Below are 27,702 nucleotides of genomic sequence, written 5' to 3'. Positions count from 1 at the left end.
ATTGTCGAAAATGGCATTCTGGGTAACGTCGCGTCCCCCTTTGCGCCACCTTCGTTCGACCTGCGACATTGTGCGACGTAATGAAACTCGCGACAAGGGCCGAGCGCGAGAACGTGGTGACGGGTGAGCGAGCGAAACGAGCGAACGCGCAGTGAGCGGAATCGAGGATCAACAAACGTTATTCTACGTTTTTCGTTCCTTCTGATTCCACTTCTTTCCTCGTCTCGTTGGCCGAACGTGCCGAACGTAGTAGTACGAGAAGTCGCGACCCGAAGAGACATCGTGCCAAGACACCGTAGCCCGAATCTGTGAGTATCCCGGATATCCTGGTGCCATTTTACGTTTGTCGTCGCTATCCATCCGACGACATCTCCAAGTTTTTCATCGAAGCCGAATCCGCGTGCTACGCGCCCTACGAGGATGATCGACCTAACAGTCAAGACCTTGGACTCGCAGAATCACGTCTTCTCCCTGGAAGACGACGTAAGTCGCCCCCTCTTTTCCTGATTCTATGATCACGTGTCGATCGTCGCTGTTCGCTGCGATCGACACGCGTCTATAGCTGTGTCTTAGAAACATCTGGAGACAACTGAAAGAAACGTACACGGCTTGTTCCGTACACTTGAGTACTCCATTACCCAAGTGGATCTCTTATTTGCTTAATTATATAATGTATCTCTGCATATTCTCTCTCCCTTAAAGCAAATCACGGTACGTGGCTTTAAAGAGTACATAGCAGAGTCCGTCGCGGTACCAGCCGATTCGCAGAGGTTGATTTATTGTGGACGAGTACTTCAAGATGAAAAGAAATTAAATGATTATGGTATATATATATATACATATATATTGTACACACCTACTTATATAAATAACTTGTCGCAAGTTATATAGAGCATGACAGGTATGCATTGATACAATGTAATCTTTAGATGTCAATGGAAAAGTCATACATCTGGTACAACGTGCGCCGCCTCAGCCTGGTCAACACGGAAACGATGGTGGACAGACACAGGGGCAGGGCAGACAGGGCTGGCAGAGTTCGCAGAGACCACATTATCGAGTTACACGCACTCAGATGCATGGAAATGCGATGTATCTGGGAGCTATGTCTGTACCAGCAGAAATTGTTGAAGGCCATGGTAATGCTGATTTTTTTTTATTCTTTCCTTTTTTCATGTGTTCTCTTTTGCTTAACACGTGATTTTGGTGGCTCCCTCAGGTATACCGCAGTTGAGTAACAGTTTATCTGGTAGTAGACTAAATCATGCTGGTCGAATGCTCGATCGTGTGAATGAACTAATCGATCGGCTGGATGATCCTAGTGCCCCACCTCTAGATCTGCCTCCACTTTATCCATTGCCAACGCAGCAGCAGCAACAGCAACAGCAGCAACCGCAAGATTCAGAGCATCTCGAACAAAATGAGTGAGTTGAATGAGTATTTAAATTGTAAATTTTCTCGCACAACAATGACTGTGTTCAGCAAAGAAAACTGATCATTGAATGCTCAGTAATTCTTTAATATGATTGGTTCCTATTTAGATTTGCAAAGAATTAAAGGCAAAATCCAATCGTATTAAAAAATCTTAAGTGCTCACTGATCAGTTTTGTCTGCTGAACGCAGCCAACATTTATGTAATTCTTTAGGAACAACGACGTTTCTAGAGATGACGGTGCTAGACTCGCTGAGGCAGCCGCTGTCGTTATCACAGCCGCGTTGTCAGCTGCCGGGGCACGCGCAGTTGCATTGGCCAGAGGTTTGTATATTTGCGGATTTGATTCCGATTACTTTTTCCGAATACTTTAGTATAATTTTACATATTGTGGTGTCTCTTCTTTTAAGATGTGACTACTCGACGATTTGTAGACAGCAATGTAAATGGTGAAAATATTAGAGCTTCAAGCGACGCGAATGAGCAAAATGATGCACAATCATCACAGTCACACTCTCAATCACAGTCTCAGTCACAATCGCAGTCGCAATCACAATCGCAATCGCAATCGCAATCGCAATCTCAATCGCAGTCGCAATCTCAATCACAACAGCAACAACAAGCACACACGACTACATACGCGGAGGCTACATCGAGCATTCCTAACCAAAATAGACGTACTCAGCAGGAGTATGTATCGATTCAGATATTTGTCAAGTTAATTAGCAGACGATATACATATGATATACATATGATTATGTTAATTATTTATTTTTTAGTCTCCCGCGACCTCCACAAATGGCAATATTATTACAAAGACTGTGCAACACTCAAGAACGATTGAGACCATACTTGGAACGTTATTGCATGCTTACACTTCTCGATCCTTCGTTACCACCGGGGGTAAGTCAGTGATTTCGGTATTAATCATTAAATACGTTAAGACAAAATTTTGCTTTACTGAAAACTGACTAATCGTTGTATTTAGCCTGGATCGCAAAACGTTGAGGAGAATCAGAGAATAGTGGATGGAGTCAGTGAAATTCTACATTTTATGTCGCATTGCTGTCACGCACTGAGTGACATTATCATTGATATGAGTCAATCACCTCCTAGAAACTTGCGATGCCGACCGATAATAGTACAGCACTCGGCTATTTTACAGCCTGGTATTCCGATCCAGGTGGAGGTGAGCATATCGATTAATAAAAAAAATACACAAGAAATAAAATAATAAATAACTGATTCCGCTCCTATTTGTCCATATAATTGATATTGTTTCAACATTCCTTTTTTTTTTTTATTTTACACAGGCGCATATTAGTTTGAATGGTCGCAGTGCTAATAATAATAACAGCAACGATGAGACAACAGAATCTGGTAATCAGGCGCAATCGGATAACGTGGGATCGACAACTTCATCGCGCGTTAATACTGAGGAGGGTAATCAAGAGCGAGAATCCGACAATACGGCGCAGTCGCATGCAGAACGATCACAACAAGATCAGGGCCAATCACCTTTCGGTACGTTTCGTTATATTATGATGCGATTCTACAAAATGCTAGACGGTATATCAAAAATGTATATTACCTTTCTAGATACAGTATTCAATTTACCGAATAATGTTGAAGTGCTAATGGAAGTTAGTTCCGAGAGCAATATAGATGCTGGATCGAGCAATGAACAGAACACGTCAGGCAATGAAAATAACAACAACGCCCGTAAGTCGTGTATTGCATGACATTTGGCTTACTTAAAGAAACAACGCTTACCTATTCGACATTTTCCATTTTGTAGGTAGAACAAATGTGTTTCCGTTTGGCACGCCACCGCCGCCATATTTCATGCGAAACTTTATGCAAGCTGTTGCTGGACACATGGTGCACGGCGGTATTACTACTACAACTATAAGCACGAGAAATCAGCCCGTTACTACTGCAGGAACGCAACAAGGTATCTCTTCGTCAATGGACAGTGGAACCACCAATGCTGGTCAAAGCACTCAAGCACGGTATAATATTGGCAATATTGACAATATTTTTGTAACATGAAATCATTTTATGATTTATATGACATTATTTCTTGTTTCGAGTTATGGCCGCAGCACAGACTTTTGCATAATGCACAGTACATAAGAGAATCAACCAATCAAAATTTTTCTTTTCTGTGAAATGGGAGGAAGGAAGGAAGGTTTCTAATTGATTGATTCGTTTATGTATTATGCGTTATGCAAAAGTCTGTGCTGCAACCCTTAGGACCATTCCACACAAACGTGTGCATAATGAAAATCATCCAATCGTATTTTATGTTTGTCTTTATGACATAAATGTGATTGGATAATTTTCTTTATCCATATGATTATGCGGCTATGCAAGTTTGTGTGGAATGGCCTTTACTCTCTAAAATACTGACATCTAATAAATATTTGTGAAATATACAGAAGTAATTCGGGTACTCACCCTACCACCGCCACACAAACTCGAAGTACATCGCGACCGCACGTGTTCCATCATCATGCTCATCCAATGGGTCTCGGCATGAGTATCGGACTAGGCCTCGATTTTGATCCCTATCTTCCATGCAACTCGCACCATGTATACCGTTCTCCAAGCACTACTGTAACTACTGAGGCAACTTCTTCGCAAACAACACGTACGACGTCGACAACTACAGCGGACGCTCAGAATCAAACTAATCAAACTGGTAGATAATACGAGGAAAAATATAAAAAATATCAAAATATTTTTTTTTTGTAAATATGTATATCTACAATTAGAAAAATATTTTTAGCAACAACTTCGACTACGACCACCAGCTCTACTTCTGCGAACGTAACATCAACGACAAATGCAGAAACGACTACTAATAATCCCTTCGTAACTTTATTGCAACAGATATTAAGTCAATCGGCAAGCGGTCAATCGCAACCTTTACATAATAACGGTAATTTAAATATTATAATAACATGAACTTAAATATTAATCGATATTGACGTTGATCATGTTACAGTTCCAAATTTGATGGAAAATCTTGGGAATATAATGCAAATGGTACATGGTAACGTACATAATAACATACACGTAGGATTCTTAAGTGATAGGTACGTTAAATGATTAAAGGGTCAAAGAATCGTTCATTATGAATACATAACATTAATCGCGCAATTTTTTTCTTTTGACGATCAGTGGTTTAATCGGAAATCCTCCATCATTGGCCAGTTTGTTAGAGGGTGGTGGTCTATCTATGGATCTTTTTACGTCGCACGAATCCGGAAGAGAGGCGAATTTCCTCGTCGATCTCTTCGTAGTTCTGGTAAGTTCATCACTTGCAACTTTAGTGTTACTTATTACACGATATGAAGTTTTTATTATTCATAATACTAAAGAGAAATTCATCTCATATAGGCACAAAATACATCTCTAGACGGATTGATCAGAATACGTCTCGGTCAGTGGGGCCCCGTTGCTCGTCTTCGAAGACCATTGCAAGAGTTTCTACAATATACATTCTCGAGCGCCTCATCATCAGACGCCCTTCAAGAACAAGCAACTGAGCGTTTACTTTCTCAACTACGGCCTCACATTCAAAATCTTCTAGCGTCCGAAGAAGACACCAGCGGCAGAATTGGATCCCGCGTTGATCTTTGCGCAACCGTCGAATCGTTGATTGCTCGCCACGCAAGAGATATACTTAGAATCTTATTCGACACCGGTTGGTATTTTAATACTACGTGTTGCGTATATTTTAAAATCAACCAAATACACATATTGAATTTACAGGAATCGATGATACTAGGTTTGGACAAGACATATTGAGTATCCTGATGAACATGTGCAATCAAATCTGTACAGTACTTCGATACTCGCTACGCGGCGGCCAAGCTGGATTGGAGGCGATTGCGACACGTTTTATGGTGAGTCTTGATTTTAAATGTGAAAACTAGAGAAGAAATTTACTTATGTCTTCTACTAACGCGATTTGGTTGTTTTGGTAGCGTGACTTGATGGATGGTGGCAATCCTGCTCTTCTTCAATGGGTGTTGAATGGATTTATTACCCATCTTCGTACTTACTTTTTATGCGTACCACAGCCCCCGGATTCGGAGATCATACCGCTTTTGGTGTACAGGGATGCATCATCCCAGCCGTCGTCGGTATACTCGACGTCGACCCGCCAATCCACACAAGCGCAACCAGAAGATGAAGTAATCAACTTTATCCTATCATTTTTTTACCGTTATGATATAATAATATGATAATAAATATTTTTTATAAATGTATAGCCGATGGAAACCGAGACTCTAGAACAGCAACAACAGCAACAGCAACAGCAACAGCAACAGTCACCACGCGAAAGCTCCCTACCTGAGGACCGAGAAGAAATTCCGGAAACATTCCCTGGCCACGAAGCTTTACCTTCGGTAAGTCAATACGAATAAAAAAAAGAATTTATTGAATTTAATTTTTAATAACAAAAATTTTCCGTAAAAAATTTCTTAACACATATTTAAAAGTCTTAACGTTTCAATATAATATTTATTTGGCAACATGTATTTATTTAATAAGTTGGATATATATTTTCCTAGGATTGGGTCCCAATTATCGCTCGAGACGGTGTGAGACAACGTAGGCAGTTGCAAATGCAGGGTGTAACACCAAACAGCGGCGTGACGACGTTTAGCGACGCGTACCTAGGCGGTCTACCAAGTAAACGTCGCAAGTTGATCGAACAACAGAAACCGCGGTTACTAGTTAGCCCTACGCCGAATCATTCGACTATAGCAGCATCTATGGAACGATTAGTCAGAGAGGGAGTCGGTCGTGCCGGTGTCGAGGAGGTCGAAGGCGCCGCTGTGGCTGTCGCAGCGGATCCCGCTGTGCGTCGCGCATTTGGTCAAGCAATCAGGGACTGCTTAAATCCGTGCCGATATGGCACGCCAGATTTTCCGGATCCATTACGCTTCCCGAATGCGACCAAATATTTCGCAGATCAGGAACGTCCACCGAAATAATCAGCGGCGAGATATAATATCGTACTCTGACTTGTGTTATTAACTTAAAGGTGATACGTTAGGTATCGATGAATGAAAGTCGGCTAATGTCCTGAGAGAATCGACGCGCAAGGAAGGAAATCTCACGTGGACAATTACGTAGAAAGAAAAAAAAATATATTTCTTTTTCCCCTCTATTGATGGAAAGAGGGAGAGAGAGAACAAATGTATTTTTAACTGGCTGATCGACACGGTGCAGATGTATCTACATGTTATCTATATGCTCATATCAATATTCACTTTATTAATAGATTCACATTTTGACAGAACTCTTCTCTGGATTAAGTTCATAATTAAATAATATTTAGAATCCTCCTGAAATCAAATTTTCCATCAAGTATCAGTTCAAGTATCAAGGGAAATTGATAAATCAATTGATGTCAATTTTATAAAAAATTAACATTAATTTCGAGAAATCATCATTAATTTCCGCTGAAGAAATACAATATATATCCTGCGTATACATAAATGTAAAAACTGTTAACTGCGCACCCATCTAGTTATGATTTTTGCACCCGTGCACCTGCTAATTGGTCTGAATTCTTCGCTTGCGTAAAAAGATTTTTTTTCTATAGCCTGTCCCTATTAAGTTAATTAATCAAATTTTCGCCGTGACTTTAAAACAATCGTAGACCAAGAAATAGATCGAATTTTATACCTCTTTTTTTCTTGCTCAACACATGTTTGGCAGTGTTACATTTTATAAACAGTGGCGTTGTAAGTTTCGGGAAAAATTTTATCGCGCGCACGCGTATTTCATGCAGATAATTAATTCTTGCGAGATTCGACGTTTTCGGAGCGATGTCTTTTTATGACGTATGTTCTCTACGCGCGTGTCGCATCATAACAGGCAAATTGACGCGTACGATGCGTGGTATGATAACGTACTATATGTGAAGTATGTTTAATCGTTCTAATAACCAGTTGTATGGAGAAATGAAAAAAAAAACCAATAAAGTTGTGTATCCCTTTTCCTTTGTCTTTCCGCATCGATTTGTACCTCCTTTTTAGTGATAAGATCATGATCAATGAGTAATGTCGTTTGGATAAGTAATTCATAACACGATCGGGAATAGAATTCTCGTGGCAATATCAAGACAAAGGTGAATGCGGCTTAATACCAGAGATTAACGCAAAACACCCTTTTGATAGGTAAACAGCTTTTGAAGTAAGTAATTGTCTCCACGATAATTAGACATTTAGACGATATTAGAATATTTATGGAAAAGTAAAATAAATTAGAGATTAACGAGCCACATCATTTCATTAATCGTCTATTTTATTTATTTCTCATCTTTTTCTCTAATTTCTCGTTAATTTATCGAATAATCGAAGTCGATTACAGAAAGTTCAAAGAAATAGATGGTATCGCTGTCTACTGCTAGGTACCATCGTGGCACGTAACATCTGTAATACGTAAGAGCAATCAGTTATTACACGCATGACTGACCATCACGCTCGCCGAGGAATCGGATCGCTTTACGTTCGGTTCACCTCCGCGAACCCGATACTGTCGATTAAATTTTCATAATCGCACGAGTCAAGGGAGAGAGGGAGGTCGTTTATCGAGATGGTAATCGTATCGAATTAGAAAAGGGATAGCTAGCAATTTTTAACCCGTGGCTACATTGTCGTCGTCACTTCAGGGCGACATTATTATTCGAATTCCGTTCGAGTGCGGGGCTGTTCATAAATCCGATTTCGAGTATCTCTGACTAACGAGGACAAATTTCACTCGATTCCGCGGTAATCCTATTTGCGCGCGCGCAATCTGGAAAAATCGGGATTACGAAAATTCCTGATCGATAATCGTAGTGTTTACAGAACGGCAATGAAAACAAATGTAATTTAATTTCCGCGAGAAACGTACTGCGCGTTTATTATCGCGGTCACTCTCGAGAACTCTTATATAGATCGATGAGATCAGATTCCGCAGCGATTCCATCAACCGTGCACATGTGTTAAGGTAAAGCGGTTCTTTAATCATCAGCAGCATTACATTGCGATCAAGCGATACGCGAGCGATACGAAGCGAGACTTTATTCGCGACGACAACAGAGGCCATTCCCTCGGCCGTCGAGCGTAAGCTCGATCTTGCCGCGAATTACGAATTACAACGTAACGCCGTGTAATATCTTCTTCCGCGGGAAGAGAGAGAGAGAGAGAAGAGAGAAGGGGGGAGGGGGGAGAAAGATCGTTATACACGCTCGACCAAATGTTCCCTCCAACTCCCGACCGACCGTCGTCGAACCATAATTTCGAGAAACGATCCGGAAAGGAGAGGCGTCGGTATTAATTGGTCGCGGACGAGGAACACGGCTGACGTTCCTCAGTTTCTTCGAGGGTTCGTTTTTTTTTTCCGCTGCGAGGCGACGGAAAGACGACGGAAGACGATGACGACGGCGATGTTCCCGCGTCGCGACTCGGCGATTCTCCCTTGCCGCGCTTGGAGCAGAAGAGACCAACGGGAATACAGCTTCCCTTTCGTCTCTCCTTCTCTCCTATCCCCCTCGTCATTCGCCGCCGGGGTATATCCTCGACCGCGTATACCGCGCTTACACCACGTACCGCGCGTATACCACGTCCACACGTACGTACACGGGCGTACACACCGCGCGGTCGTCGGTCGAAAGGCTCGCGGGGGAAGAGCGCGTAGAAAGGCATAATAAAGGCAGGTAGAGAGTATACGATATCCGCGCGGACTCGACGACCAGCTGTCGGCCGCGGCTTGCGACAACGTGCGCGATTGGTCGCCGGGCCGTCGTTCTTTCGATCGGATTGGTCTTTTTCGCCGCTCGACGACGCCTCTTTATTCACTATGGGGCGTCGCCGTGTATTTTTATGCACGCAGGTTGGCCACGTCGCATCGAACGCGATTCTTATAGGCGCACTTGGCGCGTCTCCCAAAGTCTTCAAGTCGAGCCGGTCCGCGCGGATTCCGCCGTTCGTTGCTGCTGGTGCTTAGCTGCTGTTGCTAGTGCTGCCGCCGTCGCCGCCGTCGTCGTCGCCGCCGCTGCTGCTACGAGGCCGAGGTTAAGACGCCTTGGCAATCAAGTAGAACCTCGAGCAAGCAGGGCCGGTTACGGCGCGCGGCGTCGCGTCGGTATATACACGAGTAAAGAAAGAGAGGGAGAGGAAGAGCGAGAGAAAACGTGGTACACGAAGGCGGCCATATTTAGAAAAGGAAATCAGCGAAGAGCATTTCGCGCCGCGTACCACCGGAGCTAACTCTCTTCTCCTCTTTTCTCTGTGACCCTCCATTCCACAACTACGACGACGACCACCTTATCGTTTCGCTCTCGTACCCTCCCGACTCTGGTTCGATCTTCTACACCGGGAGCTCTTTCCGCAGCCCGCGTCGTTCCAATGGATTTGACAGATGAAAAGTAACAGGCCGTGTCTGTCTCTCTCTCTCTCTCTCTTTCTCTCTCTTTCTCTCGCGCGCGCGTACCGATACTTCTCCACCGAGGCGAATATATATTAACGGAAAGGGGTAAAGGAGGAAGGCGCGAATAAGTCATACGTACTTTTCTTTTTCGCGTGTAATGGCGTCCCGGCGCTAATGACGATCGTCTTTCTCTTTATCTACCTATCCCCTCATTCTTTCAATCTCTCTTTCTTCTTTCCTTCGCGCGAAACGCGAGAAAATGCTTGCAAAATCTTTTTTTTCGCGCGTACCTATATACGTACACACGCGCGAATGTCGATAGTGTGTACCTACTGCGCGCGTAATCACGCGCGGATAGACGGCTCCGTGGCCCGAGTTTTCCGAGAGCTTTTTTGCAGTTGCGGAGCTGCTTGTTGTCGAGTCGACGAAGCACGAGAGAGACGGGGAGAAAGCTCGAGAGCTTTTTCCGCGTCGCACCTACACGGTATGTAACGTGATTTCTTCTTCGCGATCTCTTCTCTCTTTCTATATGTACACACATGCATATGCACGTATAGTGAGAGGGGGAGGGGGAGAAGAAGAGCGCGAGAAAGAAATCGTGTTATATGCCATATATGTGTACACACACACGTACACACATGTAATATACACGTTTTAAATTTCTTGCAGTGAAATCTCACTTCAAAAAAAATACGATCACTCTTCTTGAAAAAAAAGTGACCATTTTCACTCTTTTTAGAGTGAATTTTCACTTCAAACGAGTGAAATCTCATTCCAAAAAAATGACATTTCACTATGAAGTGAAAATTCACTCCAAAAAGAGTGAAAATTGTCTCTTTCAAGAAGTGAAATATTTTCAATTGTTTTCAAGGGTAATTGTCTTTTCACTTTCTTAGAGTCACTGCAAGAAATTTAGAATATACTAATTATTATCTGCTCTAATTTATTTGCTTTCTTTTAAAAATATATATTAATACTTCTGAATCTTAAGTCAGAAACATAGAAAAACGTAAAGAACCAAGACGTAAACAATAAGCTCGTCATAGTTGAAAACATAAGGTCCTCTCTATTGTGGTTGACCAATTTGCTTACTACTTACGTCTTACTATATTTTTTTGTTCCTTCTGGCTTTACTTTGGATTATGGTGATTCTAGCGCTTGAAGGGACTTATCCCAGTGCATTATATAAATTATGCTTTTTCTTTCCCTTTTTCTTTCTCGCTACCATTCTTCCGTTTTTGATACGCGAACGCACAAGCTTCCCTCATTTTCATAACATCCTATCCGGATCGCAACTCTGTCATTTTCTCTGTCAAACTGCGAACGTTTTCGACGTATTCGATTCGAGTCGGCTACACTTTTGCCAAGAAAAGATCGACTTGGAATTGTCTGAAATATTCGCGGTTCGTGGAACGTGCGCTTGAGAAAGATTTTTGCACGCCGTGCATTTAGAAATGACAGATTCGAGGCAGGGATTTCGAGCGTGACGAAAGGAAAAGGCTCGATCGATCGTCGACAGTTTCGTTCGTGCGGTCCCAAAGGAAAGAATGATTCCGGGAACGCGGGAAGCGACCAAATCGGAATTCGCGTCGTCAGGTCGTCAGGTCGTCGCTTCGCGTTTGCACGCACGCGCGCATGTCGAGCGACGTTCTGTATCTCGCGCCGATTTACGACCGAGCCAATTGGCAGCCGTTGCAACCGCTCGGAATAATGCCAATTAACACGTTTTTCGACGAGTCAACCGCTCGAATGCGCGCTCGAAAGCGAATGGATGGTGGCGCGTATCCGGTTCACCGACGAGGGGCGCGACGAACGAAGGTTCTTTGGCTCGAAATATTTTCCAGGACAAATCGTGCGTCCAAAAAAAAAAAAAGAGAAAGTACACAAGCGTATCATCGTTAGAATTGAAATCATGCGTTTTTAATACTAGAAATGATGATACCATTTTAGCCCCGCAAATTATTTCAATTTTTTTTTGCATTAGATAGACTGCAGAATATTGAAAATATGTGAATATAATACAAATAATTCTAATGACACAAATAATACCAAAGTGCCATTTTTGATGCCACTAATAATTTCAGTTTTTTTTCTTTTTTGCTAAATGTACAGTTGGTTTCACAGAAAGGTTGCAATACTTTTTTTCGATGGCTTTCGAAATGCAGTCTGTTCACCGGAAAGATTGATACAGAATATTGAAAATATGTAAATATAATACAAATAATATCAAAATAATTTTTCATTCACCGAAAACAGAGATAGAAAATTATCAAATTAGCATCTTCGGCAGTTCTGTCATCAGTGATTCTATGATAATATATTTTTTACAATCACATTGTAAAACATGTTTGACTAGAAACACTTTGTCTAGATTCATCATCGGACAAATGGTTTGAAAGAAAGTCTGCAGAATTTTTTTTTTTTATCTATTATCACGATAATCTACGATACCGATATACGATGATTTTTGCGAAAGTGTTGGGAATCGATACTGATAACTACTCGCGCGATTGAAAAAGTATTGTGCTCTCAATACCGATAATTAGTGTACAAAAGCTCGAAAGTGACGAGTGACTGATAAAAAAAAGATCGATAAGCTCGATAAACGAGACGTTCTCTTGTACTTACAAAACTAATCCCGTTAAGAAAAAGAGAAGAACGTGTTTCGAGCGTGTATCCAGAATGAACGCCGAGTCGATCGAGAGCTCGGTTATAGAAAAATATTATGTTTTGTATAGCGGGGGCGATAACGCTAACGATAAAGACCGGCGGAATTTTTCTCTTCGGGCGAGATCCGGACGCATTCCCGGGAGTAAACGAGACGCGAGTCATTATCGCGCCACTTAGTTTTGCATCGCTTATACGCGGTTATCTTTTTAAGTCGTAACATTCTTTATTCTCAGAGTCCGTCCGTCCGAGCGGAATGTCGATAAGGCGTGAGATAATGAGACAGCGGCGTTTTCTGCCGAGCGCACCATTTTGACAGTACGACCCGATAATAGTGTATCCCATACAGCGTGCACCTATCTCGAACGCGATAATGATATCCCAAAAGTATATATATAAATATGTATAATGATAACGACAGCAAAGAGCCATGAACACGTTCACAGAAGTGAAAGAGGAATGTAAAGAAGAAAAAAACAAATTATCGATATACCTCTTTAGAAAAGCATTACATAGTAATCTGTTTCGAGGTTTCAACATAGTTCAGTCGACAGGGACGAAGTTATTCTTTTTTTTCTTATTTACGTATTTTTTCTCTCAATGATTTAGTTTACACTGTACGTTTGGGCCGCTAGGTGTCCTTGTTTAATCTATAGATTACATCGTGTGTAGGTAGCGGTCTAAAACGTACGGTGTAACCAAGCCATTGTAGACACAGTATTGTCCTTTAGTCTCTTTCGTTACGCCTATTCTTCTAATTGTAAAAGGTTTTCAGTATAATATGTCTATTTACTCTAAGAGTATGAATACTCTTTATTCTTTTCAATTTGAAGTTACATTTATTATACTATTTTAATGCAAGTGTGACGGCTCTTTAATTTTTTGTCAATCGATATATCTGTCTCACATTCAGTTATTTCTTTTGGAAGATACTTTAAAATGTTTTAAATCTTTCTTTTTCTGTAGTGTCCTTCGTAAAACTCCTATAGAAATTATCATCTTACAGAAATTATCTTACCAAATTGAAATTCTTCTTTTAATCTTCAGGAACATATTTTGAGAAGTTGACTCAGCAGATTATATTTGCTTAAAACACGTGCAAAACATGCTTTACGGTCACCTTTTTTTTCTCTTTCAGTATAGGAACTGTTGCATTTTTTTCGATGAAACTCTTTTTGAAATACGGCATCACGTGTTGTACTGAGAGAAATGTTTTGGTACGTATAACCATTTATTTTGTTGATATTTAACTAACAAAAACTTTCTTATATTTTCATTTAAAAATTGTGTTGTTCTAATTGTTGGAATAATCAAATTTTGATTAAAACAACAATTTTTGTTTAAATAAAAATAAATAGTTACACGTATCAAACATTTTTCTCAATGTATTTTCTTTTTTTATCTTAGAGCGGAAGCACAGAGTTTTACATAATGCATAAGAAAATGAACAAATCAGAGTCCTTCATTTCCTTCTTTTTTTATGAAATAAAAGAGTCTAATTAGTTGATTGCCTTATGCATTATGCGTTATGCGCAAGAATCTGCTCGTGCCCTTAGATTCTGCATTCTTTTAGAAAATTATAGATTCTCAAACCGTCCCATTATAAGCCTCTCGTACGTCTCGTTCGAGCGCGTCGATAAATTATCATTTGAATTCTTATATCTTCATTGAATCCCCAGGTATACTATACTTTTCTACGTTCGGACACCGAAGTCTCATAGAAATCTCGACGAAAAGGATTTCCGTTAAGATTCCGCCAACGTTTTTCCTCACCACGGGGCTTCTTGCGTTCGCAGACATCCCGCAGGTTTCAAACTCCGACGGAACATTTGTCGAAAACAGAAATATTTCCCCTTCACAGGAGAGGAGCACGTGGAAGGCGTACCCGGGCGACACCTAGCGTCCGAAAGGTGGCGGGCCGAACGTTCCTTGGCGGCGAGTGACGTCGGCGACTGCCCTGACGCGACGGCGACGGCCCGGTTCAGTTCAGTTAACACACGCGCGTTGTCGGGTGCGCATCGTATCGTGTATATCATCGTTAGGGAGTACGTCGACACGTCTTGACTACTCTCCGACAGTCACCGAGCCTCTTCACGTGAGGTTCCCCTCCGTACGTGTCGTACGTGCGTGTGTAGGAACGCCGTACTCATGCGCGACTCGCGAATACTCCACGTGTAGTCACCATCCGCGCGATTTGTGAATTCCAGCGCCACGCCGAGGCGGATCATGAGTGCCAGAGTGAATTGACCCTTCCTCCTACTCCCCCCTCCCCCTTCTATCAACTCTCCCTCCCCCGATTCTCTGTTTACACGCGCTTCGCGGCTGTGATGTGCGACGGTGAGAGTCTCGCTCTTCACGAGGCGCGGTAGTGACGTGTGTGACGGAAAAAAAAAAAAAAAAACTTCGGATACTCCAGCTATGTATCCCGGTGCCAGCATGAACGCGGCGGCGGCGGCAGCTGTGGCAGCCGCAGCTAGACATCCGGTACGTATGATTTCTCAATTCTTATATTCTTTACCGGGGAAAAGAGATGAAGACGTTGAGATACGGAAAATTTAGATTGCGTTTCCCGCGAAGGAAGAACTTCCCCCGGAATGTCCCCATGAATGCTTTTAATTGTTCGTATGATTTCTCCCGCTATTTCCGAGAGGAACAAAAGATTGTTTATTTGAATATACAGGAAGTTTTCTCCTCGCAATTTATTGTGAATTTTTTAAGCGTTTTCGAATCAATTGAATTGTTCGTAGAAATGCCGAGGCAATTTTCTAAGGCCCGACAATTTTCCAAGGCTCAATTATATTGATTTCTATTAATTTTAATCTTGATTTAACTTACTGTTTTTCTAATTTTTAGAATCTTTCTGATTAAATTAATGCAATAAGACCTTTCCAGTGTACAGTTTCGTAATTATTGTACAATCGTTATCAATCATTAAATTAACATTTTTAAATAAATCAATAAAAATTCTTTCAAAGTAAAGGAGAAATGATTGAAGAAATTTTTGTTTAATTAGAAAGAGAGAAATTGAATCGAGATTAAAGTTGATCTCACGATGGTAACTTAATTGTAAACAATTCAGAATTAGAAGATCAAAATAAAGAGTTTTGTAAAACAAATAAGAATATCTTTATATCTATAGTTATAAATTTCTCCTTTATTTTGAGAGAATTTTAATTAATTAATTAAAAAATTGTAATTTAACAACTGATAACGATTGTACAATTATTACGTGAATATATACTGGACAAAAATTATAATCATTCAACCAGAAAGATACAGACACTTATAGTTAAATCTATTAAACGTTCCAATTAATTGCAGAAATTTAATTACAATAATTAAAAATCTCATTTGTATGATTAGAATTTGTTTTGTTTGTATTTGTTGAAACAACCAAAACATTTTTCTCGATACAATATTGAAAACTGGATAGTGGCGACAAACGATGACCAGCAAAAGAAACTTGTAAGTGGTCAAAGTAAAGTGTATTTCGAAAGAAACGCGATTATCGAAGGACATTCTACGTCGATAAGATAAAGTCTCGTATTTCGAGTAATTTGTGTTATCTATGTACGAACTGAACGGAGAATAAAGTCCATTTGCAAGCGCCATGTAAAGATTATATGGCAAGAGAAAAGAAACGGCAAGAGCGAGATGAATCGATTCATCATGTGGCGTATCGTGAATTGTCAATTCCCGAAAATTTAACTTTCTCCAATTTTGGTGAACAGATGACCTTTTTTTCTGTTTACTTATTGTCCCATTAGATTTCACTGTAAATAATCGACTTCAGGAAGTCCCTAATCCTCAATCCGTCCTACGTAGCGTCAATTTTTTTGAAAATTACAAGCGTCAACGATTACATTGTAACACTATATCCCCAGAGTCCCCAGAGGTAACACTCTGGCCTATATTGTCCTATGTTTTATTGTCTTGATGAAAAACGGCGGAACCAATCAAAAGATGACTGAATGTGTGAAAAAAATTGAAAAGCAAATATGTGAATACAGTGCGTTTGTACAGTTGTGTAAGTGCACAACACGTACGTCATTTTCTATTAAACTGAAACGTTGACCAGGCTCTTATTTCTAGGGACACTATTGTGTAACACAAAGATCGCCGTTGACTATATTATTGCTCTTACCATTTGCTTTTCAATTTATATATCCTCTCTAATACTCGCTCTCTCGCATTCTTTCACGCTTTCATTATAGTTATTCCGACGTACTTTGCTCCATCCTCCCGGACTTGTGGCGAGTTCAATTATAGAGACAGATTAATCTATTTGTATCTATCTGCAATGATCAATCGCGAAGAAAATTACATCCTCTTTTTTTTCCTCCTTGCGTCTGACGTGTCTATGAACTGCGTTATTTCGAGTTAATCGATCGATATCTATCCGCCGCGCAGTTATTAGTTATTACCAGATACGCATCGCTCGTACCTACGAATCGCATTATTTCTCCGCCGCTGTCAACGTCACTCTCGAGCTAACGAGATAATTAAAAAGTAGCCGATGTTTTCCAAGCCGACGGAGCTTAGACCAATAAATTCTTTCCGGCAATTATTTATTTTTCTACTGATTCCCTCCCTTCTCTTCCTCTCGACTAATGCTTGATAATCCCGTGCCCTCGTCACGCACGCACGCACGCACGCACGCACGCACGCACGCACGCACGCACGCACGCACGCACGTACAGATTCCTGCGCTAAATATCTAGCCGCACCCGTATATATATAAATACGCGCCGATGAAATTGACCTACGTTATATGGAGAGAGGAAAGCATAGAAGGAGGAAGAGGAGTGCGAGAGTGAAACGCGGACAGAGCCGAGCGACGACGGAAAAATATTTGGCTGCCGAGCAAATTTTCATTCGACTGTAAACACCCGGCGAGCCGAAGCGGAAAAGCTCGTACGCGAAAACGACGAAAATAAATCTATATATCGCGGCGACGCGACGCGACGCGGAGCGGAGCGGAACGGGTGTGGGCCACCAGGAGGGCCGCGGCCGCCCGCGCTCGGTATCCGCAATTGCGTCATATCCTATAGCTGCCATCGCGCACACGGCGGCTCCGATGATTACCCGCGACCGCCCGGAAAAGCGAGGCGACGAAAAAAATAGAGTCAAATGGAAAAGTGCGGTGGAAGAGAGTAAACCGGCGGCGCGCGAGAGAGAAAAAAAGAGCGCGCGGCACGGACGCTCGGCGCCGCGCGATTAACCGGCGACGTTCGCGGTCGCGTGACGCTGACACTGAATGCAGAGACGCATTTTTCGCGGCTAATGCGAATATAAATGCGCGTCGGATAGCACATCGAGACTTTGCAGCGGATTTTTCGCCGTTTTCCTCGAAGTACACGCAGAAACATATCGTTCTATTGTTAAGAAAAATGATCACTCGATTAATAATTTTTCTTCCTTTTTTTAAGTAACGGTTATCTTTAACAAAGATATTTATCTTTAACAAAGATTGATAATAATCTTAAAATATACATTTAAAAAATATCCATTTTATTATATGAACCCGAAACAAGAATTTATTTTTATTTAGAATGTTATTAAAATTAATCGAAGAAGCGACTTTATATAATAAGCAAATTGAATTTGTTTAATTTAATAATCTTGATTAAAATATTTATTAGAGGATTTAGAATATATTTTGAATAATTTAATGCTTGTGATGGATTTATGACAGATTTAGAGATAAGAACTTTTGAAATACTTGAACAAGTAATTATATTACTTACATACATCGCATATATTTTTCTGTGTGTAAATCTTGCAATATAACTTCTCGCTTCTCGCTAATCAAAAAATATTACATTAGCGACGGAGATGACTTATTTCTTTGAAGAAAGTATAGAAACTCGGACGAATCGACTAATTTAACTAAAAATACTCAATCTTTTTATGTTACGAATATAGAGAACGAAATATGTGTTTAATTACTTATTCCTCGTACTCTCCTCTTGTGTCATTTTTATCTGCGCTTATACCTACTTTCACAAGCGTGCGATGGAACGATCTCATTAGCGTTTCATCCAGCGACGATACAGACCGATCTCCCGTTGTAATTATTTGTCGGCGCGACGAGAAGAGACGGGGACAAAATTGAAATCGAGACGAGACAGAGAAAGAGAGAGAAAGAGTAAGAGAGAGGAAGAGAGATACCGCAAAACGATATCGCGCGTGTACCACGAAATTTGCGGGCCGCAGGCTCGCTCGCTCGCGCGCGCGCGCGCGTTTCCGCAGAACCGCAATATGCATTGGTAATTACACCGCGATGAATTACACCGTGGAATGAGCGAAGCGTGTTACATGCAATTGGCGCGAGCATTATAAATCTCGTCACGTGCAAACGGTTGGCCACCTCGTCTTCTATCTCCTTTTCTCACTCTCGCTGACACTCGTACACGTGGAGATTCTCAGACAATGAAAATTGTGGCGAACGAAACGTGAGATGCGTCACATTTTTAATAACACATCGTACAATTTTATCGCGCAGTGACGCGTAAAGCAAGCGGAGTCAATTAAAACGTCGACGTAGATGAAAACGCCTTCAATTTTCAAAGAATATTGTAATCGATGTAATCTATACGGGAATTGAATTACGTATTTACATGACAGTAACGAATTTACTGATTATCGAAAAAGTCTGACGTTTTTGATTAATTCGCGTCGCGTGACGTAAATTGCGATGGGACGAGAATAACGTAAAGAGAGCTCGTGGCTACTACTTATCTGTCGTAACTAGAGTTATTGTATTTGAATCACAAGAAAAGAGTATAAGTATATATATATATACATATATATATACTTTTTAAGAAAATATGATAATTAGGAGGCGAAAAAAAAGGTTATAATTTATGCGTTAAATCGATTAAATGTAGATAACTAAGAAAAAAATGGTTCATTTAACTAAATTAATTTAGTCAAATAAACAATAATTTTAATAACGTAAAATTTTTATTGACAATTCTTGTTAATATAAATTTATAAATATAAAATTTTAATTAATGATAAAAATGTCAATAATAAATGTTGTTAGGAATTGGTGCGATAAGCAATGTGCAATCACCTTCGTATAAATTACTTTAATATATCATAATTAAATTTCATTCATCAACTGTACATTTCGACTTTAATTCGAACCCTCCTTAATTAATGATAAAAAATTTTTCAACTTCTCAAAAAGAATACAAAGAATATTCTTAACCTTTAAGTAGATAGGCAGCATCTTAAAAACCTTATTTTAGAAAAGAAAAATAAAAAGAATTAAGATTATAAAAAATCTTAAAGTTAAGTTTATTTTTACATGCTTCTATCTCATAAGAATATAAAAATAATGTAAATTTAATCATGTATTTACTATTAAAAAATATAACTATAAAAGTAAAATTTGTTTGGGATATTTAGAGCACTCCACTTACCTACTTAAAAGTTAAAAGAGTACGGCTGGTAACCTTATATAGTCGCGACCAAAAGATCGAATGACTCGGCGTCATCGTCATCACCATCATACACTGCACCGATGCTTTCGATCCCTGGAGACGATTAGTATCATGACTCGTCATCGTTGCTGTCGTTGTTGCCGTTGTCCTCGTCGCCGCCATCCTTGTCGTGATGCTCCGGTGCTTGACCGAGTTGACACAGGCGGTGGTTATTGGCACTCTGCAGGGCCGCCAGGGCTGTTTACGTACAAGCTGTACAAATATTATTTCCGGGCAAACCGGCCCGTCGATCATTACGAAACCCCAAACGGAAAGTTTCAACGGATACTCCTTGTCTCGCTCTCCTACCTTCGTCTTGTATGCACACATACACACATACACACTTGCATACATATCTACTCATGTATTGATTCTTTCGTGATAACATTGAGCCCTTTAAACCGACAATCTTGCGTCCCTTGAAACGACTGTCCCATAGAAATTAAATCTATTGTCCAGATCGAATCGAGAATCTTCGAAATCTTGGTATTTATAAAGGTATACGGAGCTTATACTAATTTTTGCTAAACTAAGCCGGTTATGCCTTCGCACTTTACGAAAGGATGGATCTCGGAATATATTCTTTCTGAGGAGAAAAAATCTCTATTCAAAATACGATAGAGAAATTACTATTTTCACGATTTGTGAATAATGAGATAGGTATTAAATCGCTGGGTCATAATTCAGGCCAGTACTGGATGCCATTTTTAGTAAAAATTTTATTACATCGTGATAGGTGCGCAGATAAGTGGATAAGCAGCAGCAATTTTCTCAACTGCTGGTGAACAGTCCATCTTCCAAGAAGATGATGTAAATCTCTGATGAGACTCATATCTCATTGAAGATCGTGTTTTTAATGTAAAAGAAGAAAAAAAAATACTTTAATATAGAAAAATCATCAAATCTGAAAAATATGTGTGTAATCGAACAGATTAGTAAAAATCTATATTTTAGGAAAAGGAAGACGATTTTTAAATATATATATATATATATATATTACTTTTATCTATATTTTTATCTATTATATATACATTAATTTTTTGTCATGTTTTTTTTTCATTTTTTCTTTTCATATCTATTTTTATATCTGTTTTTCACTGAATCTTGTGTCTAGACGTGTAAAATTATCTCTTATCATAAAGTCTGTGATTAATTAGTTAAAGATTTTCGAACATAAAGATTTCTATCATCGAAGCGACGCAATATCAAGTCTTCGTGAGAGTGTATTTAATTATTTAATTCGTAGCTAATCAATCTGGAAAAACGGTATCTGCTCATTCGACTCGAGTGATTTGATTGTCGACGTTTTCCAATTTAAGACCTGGAGTCGTCAGATCAGATATACCTAAGAATATTAAACGCTCGCCCGACTATTTAATCTCTCGCCGCTCTCACTGAATTTCTTTTTCAAAATGTTTTAAGATCAATGTAAAATATTGACACTGAGCGATTCTTAAGCGTAATTAGGCTGACGACGGCGTAATGAATAAGAAACTTTTTAGTACGCGCGTTATAGACGACTTACTTTTAATTACTGTCGTTAATTCAAAATCATCTATAATAAAATTCTAAATCACCGCGTTATATATTTCATAAACGTATTTAAACTTTATTTAAACAGATGTATCATTTTAGGTTGTGTTCGTTATTTCCTGCGAGTACTGAAAATCTATAATTACATATATAAAGTATAAAAAATACATGTTACAAAACTGAAAATCAGGAAATTTCGCAAAATTTTCTGAAAAATTAAAATTCTTGGCTTTAAAAAAGTTTAATATGCATATATCACATCTATGCAGTTTTGAAATACCAGCAACCTAACAATTAAATAACAAGTAGTGTCAGCAACGTTAATAGTAATTTACATTGCTATGTTAAATTTCAACAAAATATATAACAGTCTCCAAATCAGGACGAAATTTAAAAAATTTCAAAATATTAGGAAAAAATCATAAAATTTTGTTTAGAAATCAGGAAAAAACGTTATGCAATTTTAAGATGAGGAATTTGTGGCAGACCATAAATTCTGGTAGACCATAAATTTTCAAAATTCACAGTACGGGAGGCAACCTTAGAAAAACGCGTTATAACATGTGAACTGTAATCGATCGTAAAAGAAATCTTGACGGAAAGAAACGAGAGTACGAGAAAGAATCGGCGCGAGCGGGGAATCACGAGATTTCGGGTCTCCAGAGATTCCACGATTTTTTTTTGTCTTCCTCCTATGGAGGGTGGAAGGGATCGTTTTTGTCGCACGGGCCAACGCGTCGGGTTTTGTTTCCGTCGCCTGGAAAAAAAGAGGGGAAAAAAGTATTGCGATCATGTGTGCAACGTGCGCGCACGTGACGCGCGACTTGACACGTGTAACTTCGGTCGAGCCGAGCGAGCGCGCACGCGCGTTTATGCCTCGTGTACACTGTTCACAATAATGAGGAGTTTGCACAGACCGGGATCCCGACGTTCTTCAAACAGCGAGAGGCAAGGACAAACACGGCCCTATATGGACGGATGGACAAACACGACGTATGGATTCGTGCTCGCTCGTTCGTTCGTTCATGTCCACGTCGTCGGATCGGCGTTAAACCGACGCGAACGCGATGCCGTATACCTGTACCGCTACGAGAAATGCGCGAGCGAGGAGTCCTCTTTGCCCTTCCCGCCACCGCCGCTACGGAAACTATCGACCATCACCCTCGCTCAACAAGCACCATAAGCGATATGCTGGCTAACATTTGCCGGGCTAAGCACACAAATACGATACAGTGCTGTTTGCCCGGCCGCCAGTGGTACTCGATCGCGCTTGCGATACCGCCGGAATCGACATCGGCACTGCTACTAACGGTTTAATTCGTTTCACGATTGAGAAGATTTACGAACAACGATATACATGCATGGTAGACCAAGCATTCTGTTCATAGCTTCAATTCGGAAGATATGACAGTTTAACAGATTTAACATAGTGGTTTTTCATTGCGTCTCTTTCTATTTTCAGTGAAAACGGAGATGGCACAGAATCTCACTTAAATTGTCAATTTCCGACTTTATCCCCTACCACTGAAAAACATGGAAATGCTTGGTCTACGTGATATATATGTTGTTGTTTATGAATTATTGAACGGAGATGATACGCTAGGCGTCACGAAGAGCGTCGGGATCACCGCTAGATTCTAGTGAAAGGAAAAGAGGAAGAGAGAGAGAGAGAGAGAGAGAGAGGGAGAGAGAGAGAGAAAGAGAAAGAGACGGCATGACGTGCAGCGTGCGGCATGTGCCATCCTGGTGCATCCTGGCGTGACGGCCAGGTCAGCTGGTCGGTGGTTTGCGAACTATCTCAATTTGCCTAAGCCGCAACCACGGCGACCGCGAAAACCGCAACTTCCCTCGTCGTGGCCACCTTTGGACACCCGTCCCTTCCTCCTCTTCTATCCGCAATTCCTCTCTTCCTCTCGCCACGACCTCCATCCGACTATCCGTTTCCTCTCTGCCTGCCTGCCTGTCTGCCTGCCTATTCTATACCTACCTACCTACCTATCTACCTAACTCCTTTCTTCTCACGCTCGCCCGCGCCATTGTCGCCCGTCTCTTCCAACTCCGTTTCGAGAATTTAGCGAGTTTTGGTCATACAACTGTCGACCAGTCGACCGTACTGGCGAGCGCGCGCATTGTGTTTTATTCTTCTCGAGAGGTCGAGCGACTTTGACCTCGCCGAGAACGACGACGCTTTGACACATCGTACTCATTGTTTCGAGTCAAGTATTTATTCATTCAAGTTCAACGTATATCATTAGCTTAGACAGAGAAGTCTTGTATAAGTGTTAACTCCACGTAGTGCCAACGAATATCAATGTCGCCGCATCGTCATGTAATTTACGGATCCGAAGGACGTGATGTTCGCTTACGGAGGATGTCGTTAACGATATAGTATATTTATGCACGCGTACACGTGCACACGTACACCCTACGCGTGTTCATACGCGACACAGAACCCAGGCGGCCCATAGTTTCGGTTGTAGCGTGTAATCCTCGCGGACACCGCAAACATGTAATTAACACTTGCTCTCTCTCTGCGCGCGCGCGCGCGCAAGAGAGAGAGAGAGAGAGAGAGAGAGAGTTGCCGTTACAGCACAGCTCTCTCGAGCCAGAGAGACGATAACCGACTATTGCCGGCCCGTACACATATACCCGGTTCCGTGTAATCGCGCGTGCACGTGCACACGTTCTACTGTGTGCGCGTCTACCCATCAGTACCATCTACCATCAACCTTCCCCTCCTCGTATGCTCCAATCTACCACGGGCCTCGTATCACTTTCGCTTGTACGGCGCCACCCCTGCCCTTTCGCGGTCGAACAGCTGTACGGAGTTAATTATTCAGGACAGGAGGTAGAGATCTCGGGGGGGAGGGAACAGGAATGAGGGAAGGTTCTGGCAATTGATCGATTCGTCGACATTTCTGGGACGCGGATCGATTGATTCATATCGTAGGTACTGGAGAGGCCATTGAGATAAAGTTTCTAACATTTTTCTTTCTATTTGCAGGGCCCGCCACAATCGAATCAACCATTCAAATTCACAGTTGCTGAATCTTGTGACAGGATCAAGGAAGAGTTCAACTTCCTGCAGGCACAATACCATTCGTAAGTATCGGTGGTCATGAGGTTTTTGCCGATAACGATATTGCGCCCTTAGGCATCACGATAAGGAAAAAGAAGCACTTTTTCGATTGAGGGTTGCCACAAAATTGACAAACCATTTATAATAGATTCTAATTTAATGAATTGAGCTCTTACGTCGAGCTTGTAACTGGCAGTTGTTGAAAAATTTCCTATTTTGAGGTTTAAAAAAAGTTTTCTAAAGTTTTCTAGATTAAGTAATATTAAAAGAGGTCTTATTTGTGATTGTTCAAGTATAATAACAGGTTTATAAGGTTTAATTGAGAATTTGAAGTTTGAAAGAGATTCAAAGTAGGACTAAAAATTTCAACTTCTATACAAAAAAATTTCAAAATGTTATTAAAAGCATCAGGAAGAGGAGTCGTGAAATTTTACCTAGAAATCGGTGAAAAGAAGATTACTGAATTTTAGAATGAGGAATTTGTGGCGACCCTACAATTGCGACGATCGATTCTCTCTTCTCCACCTTGTCCTCTTCTTACTTCTTTTATCTGACGCGGAAATGCGCGCGTAAGGACTGCGGCGAGTCGTATCGCGCTCTTGCGGAGAGAAAAAAGGTCTGGGAACGGGCGCAGCTGCGCGCTACTCGGAGTTCACGTTATATCCTGCAAGCATAGTTCCACGACAGATACGTAATGGCAGCTCGCAAATATATACGAACTCGAGCTTCTCGAGTTTCACGAACGCCAGGGAAGACGGGCCTTGCATTTTTCAGCAGCGCGCGTGTAACGCGGATCGAAACTTTTCTCGTTGTCCGACGAACGGTTCTTCCTTTTCCTCACATTTTCTTCTCCCGCCCCCCCCTCCCCCCTCTTTCTTTCGCTCGCCACGTACGAAGCATATTCTATTCGCGAAAAGAGAAAGAAAAGGAGAACGTGGTTTCCGCGTTTTCTCTCCCTCTTTCTCTTTCTCTCTCTCTCTCTTCCTCGATTTAAACCTACAGACGACTCGACTGTTTTCACATGCATTTCACGTTATGTTCTTTTTCTCTTTCCGCAGGTTGAAGCTAGACTGCGAGAAACTGGCTAACGACAAGATCGAGATTCAGCGACACTACGTGATGGTAAGTGCAATCATTGGTGCGTCGTAAAGTTAGACGTGCCAGTTAGACGTCGTAACGTTTCCCTCGACTACCTCTTGCCTCTGTGTTCCTCCTCCATTTCTCTTTCTCTCTCTCTCCCCCTTTCTCTCTCGTATCCAGAATAATCATGCTCGCTCGACCGCTAAACCACCTCGGCTTCTTAGCATTAATTGCATCCTCCAAGTCGGAGTCGGGGTCGGGGCTTTACATTGGCTCGTTACGCCGCGCGTAACGTAGTCAGATATACTACAGATACATGTATATATATGTATATGTATGTATGCGCTCGTGCATAGCTAATGACTCTAAGAGCCAGTGGCTCTCATCGAATTAGTCTACAACGCTCGCACAAGCGCAGCTGTCTCGCACGTTTAATGACGAAGTAATACGCTGTTAGGTCATAGCAGCGACGACGGCGGTCTACGTCTCGTTAATATTCGAGCACCTCCTCATATCCATACCTCTCGCATCCACCACCGTATATATTCTCCCATGGCGCGAGAAGCAAAAAGAGAAAAGAAACGAAGCGTCACGACGAAGAGTTATTTATGAACTTTTCAAGAAGTCGCCAGAAAAGAAATGTACCCTCGATCCGTATCGTGAAGGATTCTGAAATTTCTTCTCGCGGCTGCGTGTGAAGGATCCAAAGAGCGATCGGCAATTTCTTCTCACGCTTGAAGGAGTTCTAAGGAGCGATCGGAAATAACGCTAAATCGAATGGTCTGATTGAAAATAAACTAGAGATTTTTCAGCTTTACAAATTTATCACTTTTGCAAATTGACAACAACAATTTCGAGATGGCGCAAAATCCGCGAGACGCAGCTAGTCCCTTATTTATCTTCTTTATTAGGAACGTCGAGCGAGCGATGAGATAATTAAATCGAAAACGCGGCGTCGTTACGCGAGTTTTACGCCGTCAATTTATCGTTACCGTTTTAATTCGCCGATCTAATCGGCGTGCGCGGGGGCGGCACGTGAGCCACCAGTTTAAACGCAATTAATCTCTGCTTTAGTCCATTTGATACGAATGTTCCCTTTTTCTCCTCCCGCGCCTCCGCCTCTTGCTGGCGATGCGCGACTCCGGCCTCATTAACGAGCGTTAAGGATGTTGCACCGCTTGCCGTAACGAACGAACGCCGTTGCCCCCAGGGAAAGAGTGTGCCATTGGTCGGATGCTGTTGCCGCTACAGCCAACCGATCTCAACAGCCTCCGTTAGCGCGTCCTCCATCCCTCGGCACCCGTTTCCAGCGTCCTATCTTCTCTTCCTCTCTCTACCCTCACCTCTGCCGCTATGTCTATCTCCCGGGTGAAATAACTTACTTACAAGCGCAATTAATTCGCCCGAGTAATTACCGGGCTAATGGCCCGTAAAATTAAGAACCTGTAACCTGGTCGGTGCGCGTTTACACGCGTTTGCCTCTTCGTCTCGTATTTCTCACGCGCGCGCATTTCTCCCCCCTCCCCCCCACCTCTCTCTCTCTCTCTCTCACTCTCTCTCGTGCGCGCACGCGTTCTCTTTACAACTGCAACCACGGCCCACCTCTCAAATACACTCGACCGGTGAACTCGAGTACGTTATCACGATTAGCGATAATTAATAACACGTTAGTATAGTTGAAACAGCTCCGTTCAAATCAGCCGCTGCTGGACAATTCAAAGGAAATCTCTCTAGTTACAATCGCTTTGAAAAACATTTCCTATTTCTGAGAAATGTTGATTTCTTAGTTAATTACTGAAATAAATAGCGGAAAATTTGTTAATTAATCTCCTCAATTCGTTAATTATTTATCCCGTCGATATGTTCAGATCTATTTAATCTTAAAAGTGTAATTAATTTTTTTACTAATATTTTTTGTTTAAAAACTTCTTCTAGTTTTTATTTTATCACTTCATCTGTTAATATAAAATTTTTTTCTGTGA

General features: G+C 41.3%; 2 protein-coding genes and 1 long non-coding RNA gene across 5 annotated transcripts in view; 2 read left to right on the top strand and 1 right to left on the bottom strand.

The window, feature by feature from the left end:
• Window positions 1-50: 50 nt before the first annotated feature.
• On the top strand, window positions 51-7,457 carry LOC105148443 (uncharacterized). The gene is made up of 20 exons (XM_011060163.2): window positions 51-483; window positions 703-823; window positions 930-1,139; window positions 1,220-1,424; window positions 1,647-1,756; window positions 1,843-2,122; window positions 2,212-2,335; window positions 2,421-2,621; window positions 2,746-2,956; window positions 3,032-3,154; window positions 3,231-3,444; window positions 3,874-4,136; window positions 4,224-4,376; window positions 4,443-4,533; window positions 4,619-4,745; window positions 4,838-5,144; window positions 5,213-5,346; window positions 5,428-5,637; window positions 5,716-5,853; window positions 6,019-7,457. Exons 1-20 carry the CDS (start codon window positions 421-423, stop codon window positions 6,442-6,444), a joined length of 3,711 nt encoding a protein of 1,236 aa, XP_011058465.2. The 5' UTR covers window positions 51-420; the 3' UTR covers window positions 6,445-7,457.
• A 284-nt stretch (window positions 7,458-7,741) lies between these two features.
• LOC105148444 (uncharacterized) lies at window positions 7,742-11,792 on the bottom strand. Its single transcript, XR_846429.2, has 2 exons — window positions 10,971-11,792; window positions 7,742-7,890 (listed from the first exon to the last, which is right to left on the bottom strand). It is a non-coding gene; the product is annotated as an uncharacterized LOC105148444 (long non-coding RNA).
• Window positions 11,793-14,455: 2,663 nt separating this feature from the next.
• The window catches only part of LOC105148445 (protein groucho), a 29,986-nt gene continuing 16,739 nt past the window's right edge, over window positions 14,456-27,702 (top strand). Inside the window, exons 1-3 of one of the 3 annotated variants that reach the window (XM_011060166.2) lie at window positions 14,456-15,022; window positions 24,566-24,663; window positions 25,699-25,762. In XM_011060166.2, coding sequence (XP_011058468.1) covers window positions 14,957-15,022; window positions 24,566-24,663; window positions 25,699-25,762 — 228 coding nt within the window. In that variant the 5' untranslated portion in view covers window positions 14,456-14,956. The remainder of the gene's footprint in view (window positions 15,023-24,565; window positions 24,664-25,698; window positions 25,763-27,702) is intronic. The other 2 variants (XM_011060167.2, XM_011060165.2) reach the window with 2 other exon arrangements.

Source organism: Acromyrmex echinatior, chromosome 11 (assembly GCF_024713525.1).
Source record: "Acromyrmex echinatior isolate Ae372 chromosome 11, ASM2471352v2, whole genome shotgun sequence".
Classification (NCBI taxonomy): domain Eukaryota; kingdom Metazoa; phylum Arthropoda; class Insecta; order Hymenoptera; family Formicidae; genus Acromyrmex; species Acromyrmex echinatior.
This window is presented reverse-complemented; position numbering and strand designations above follow the sequence as displayed.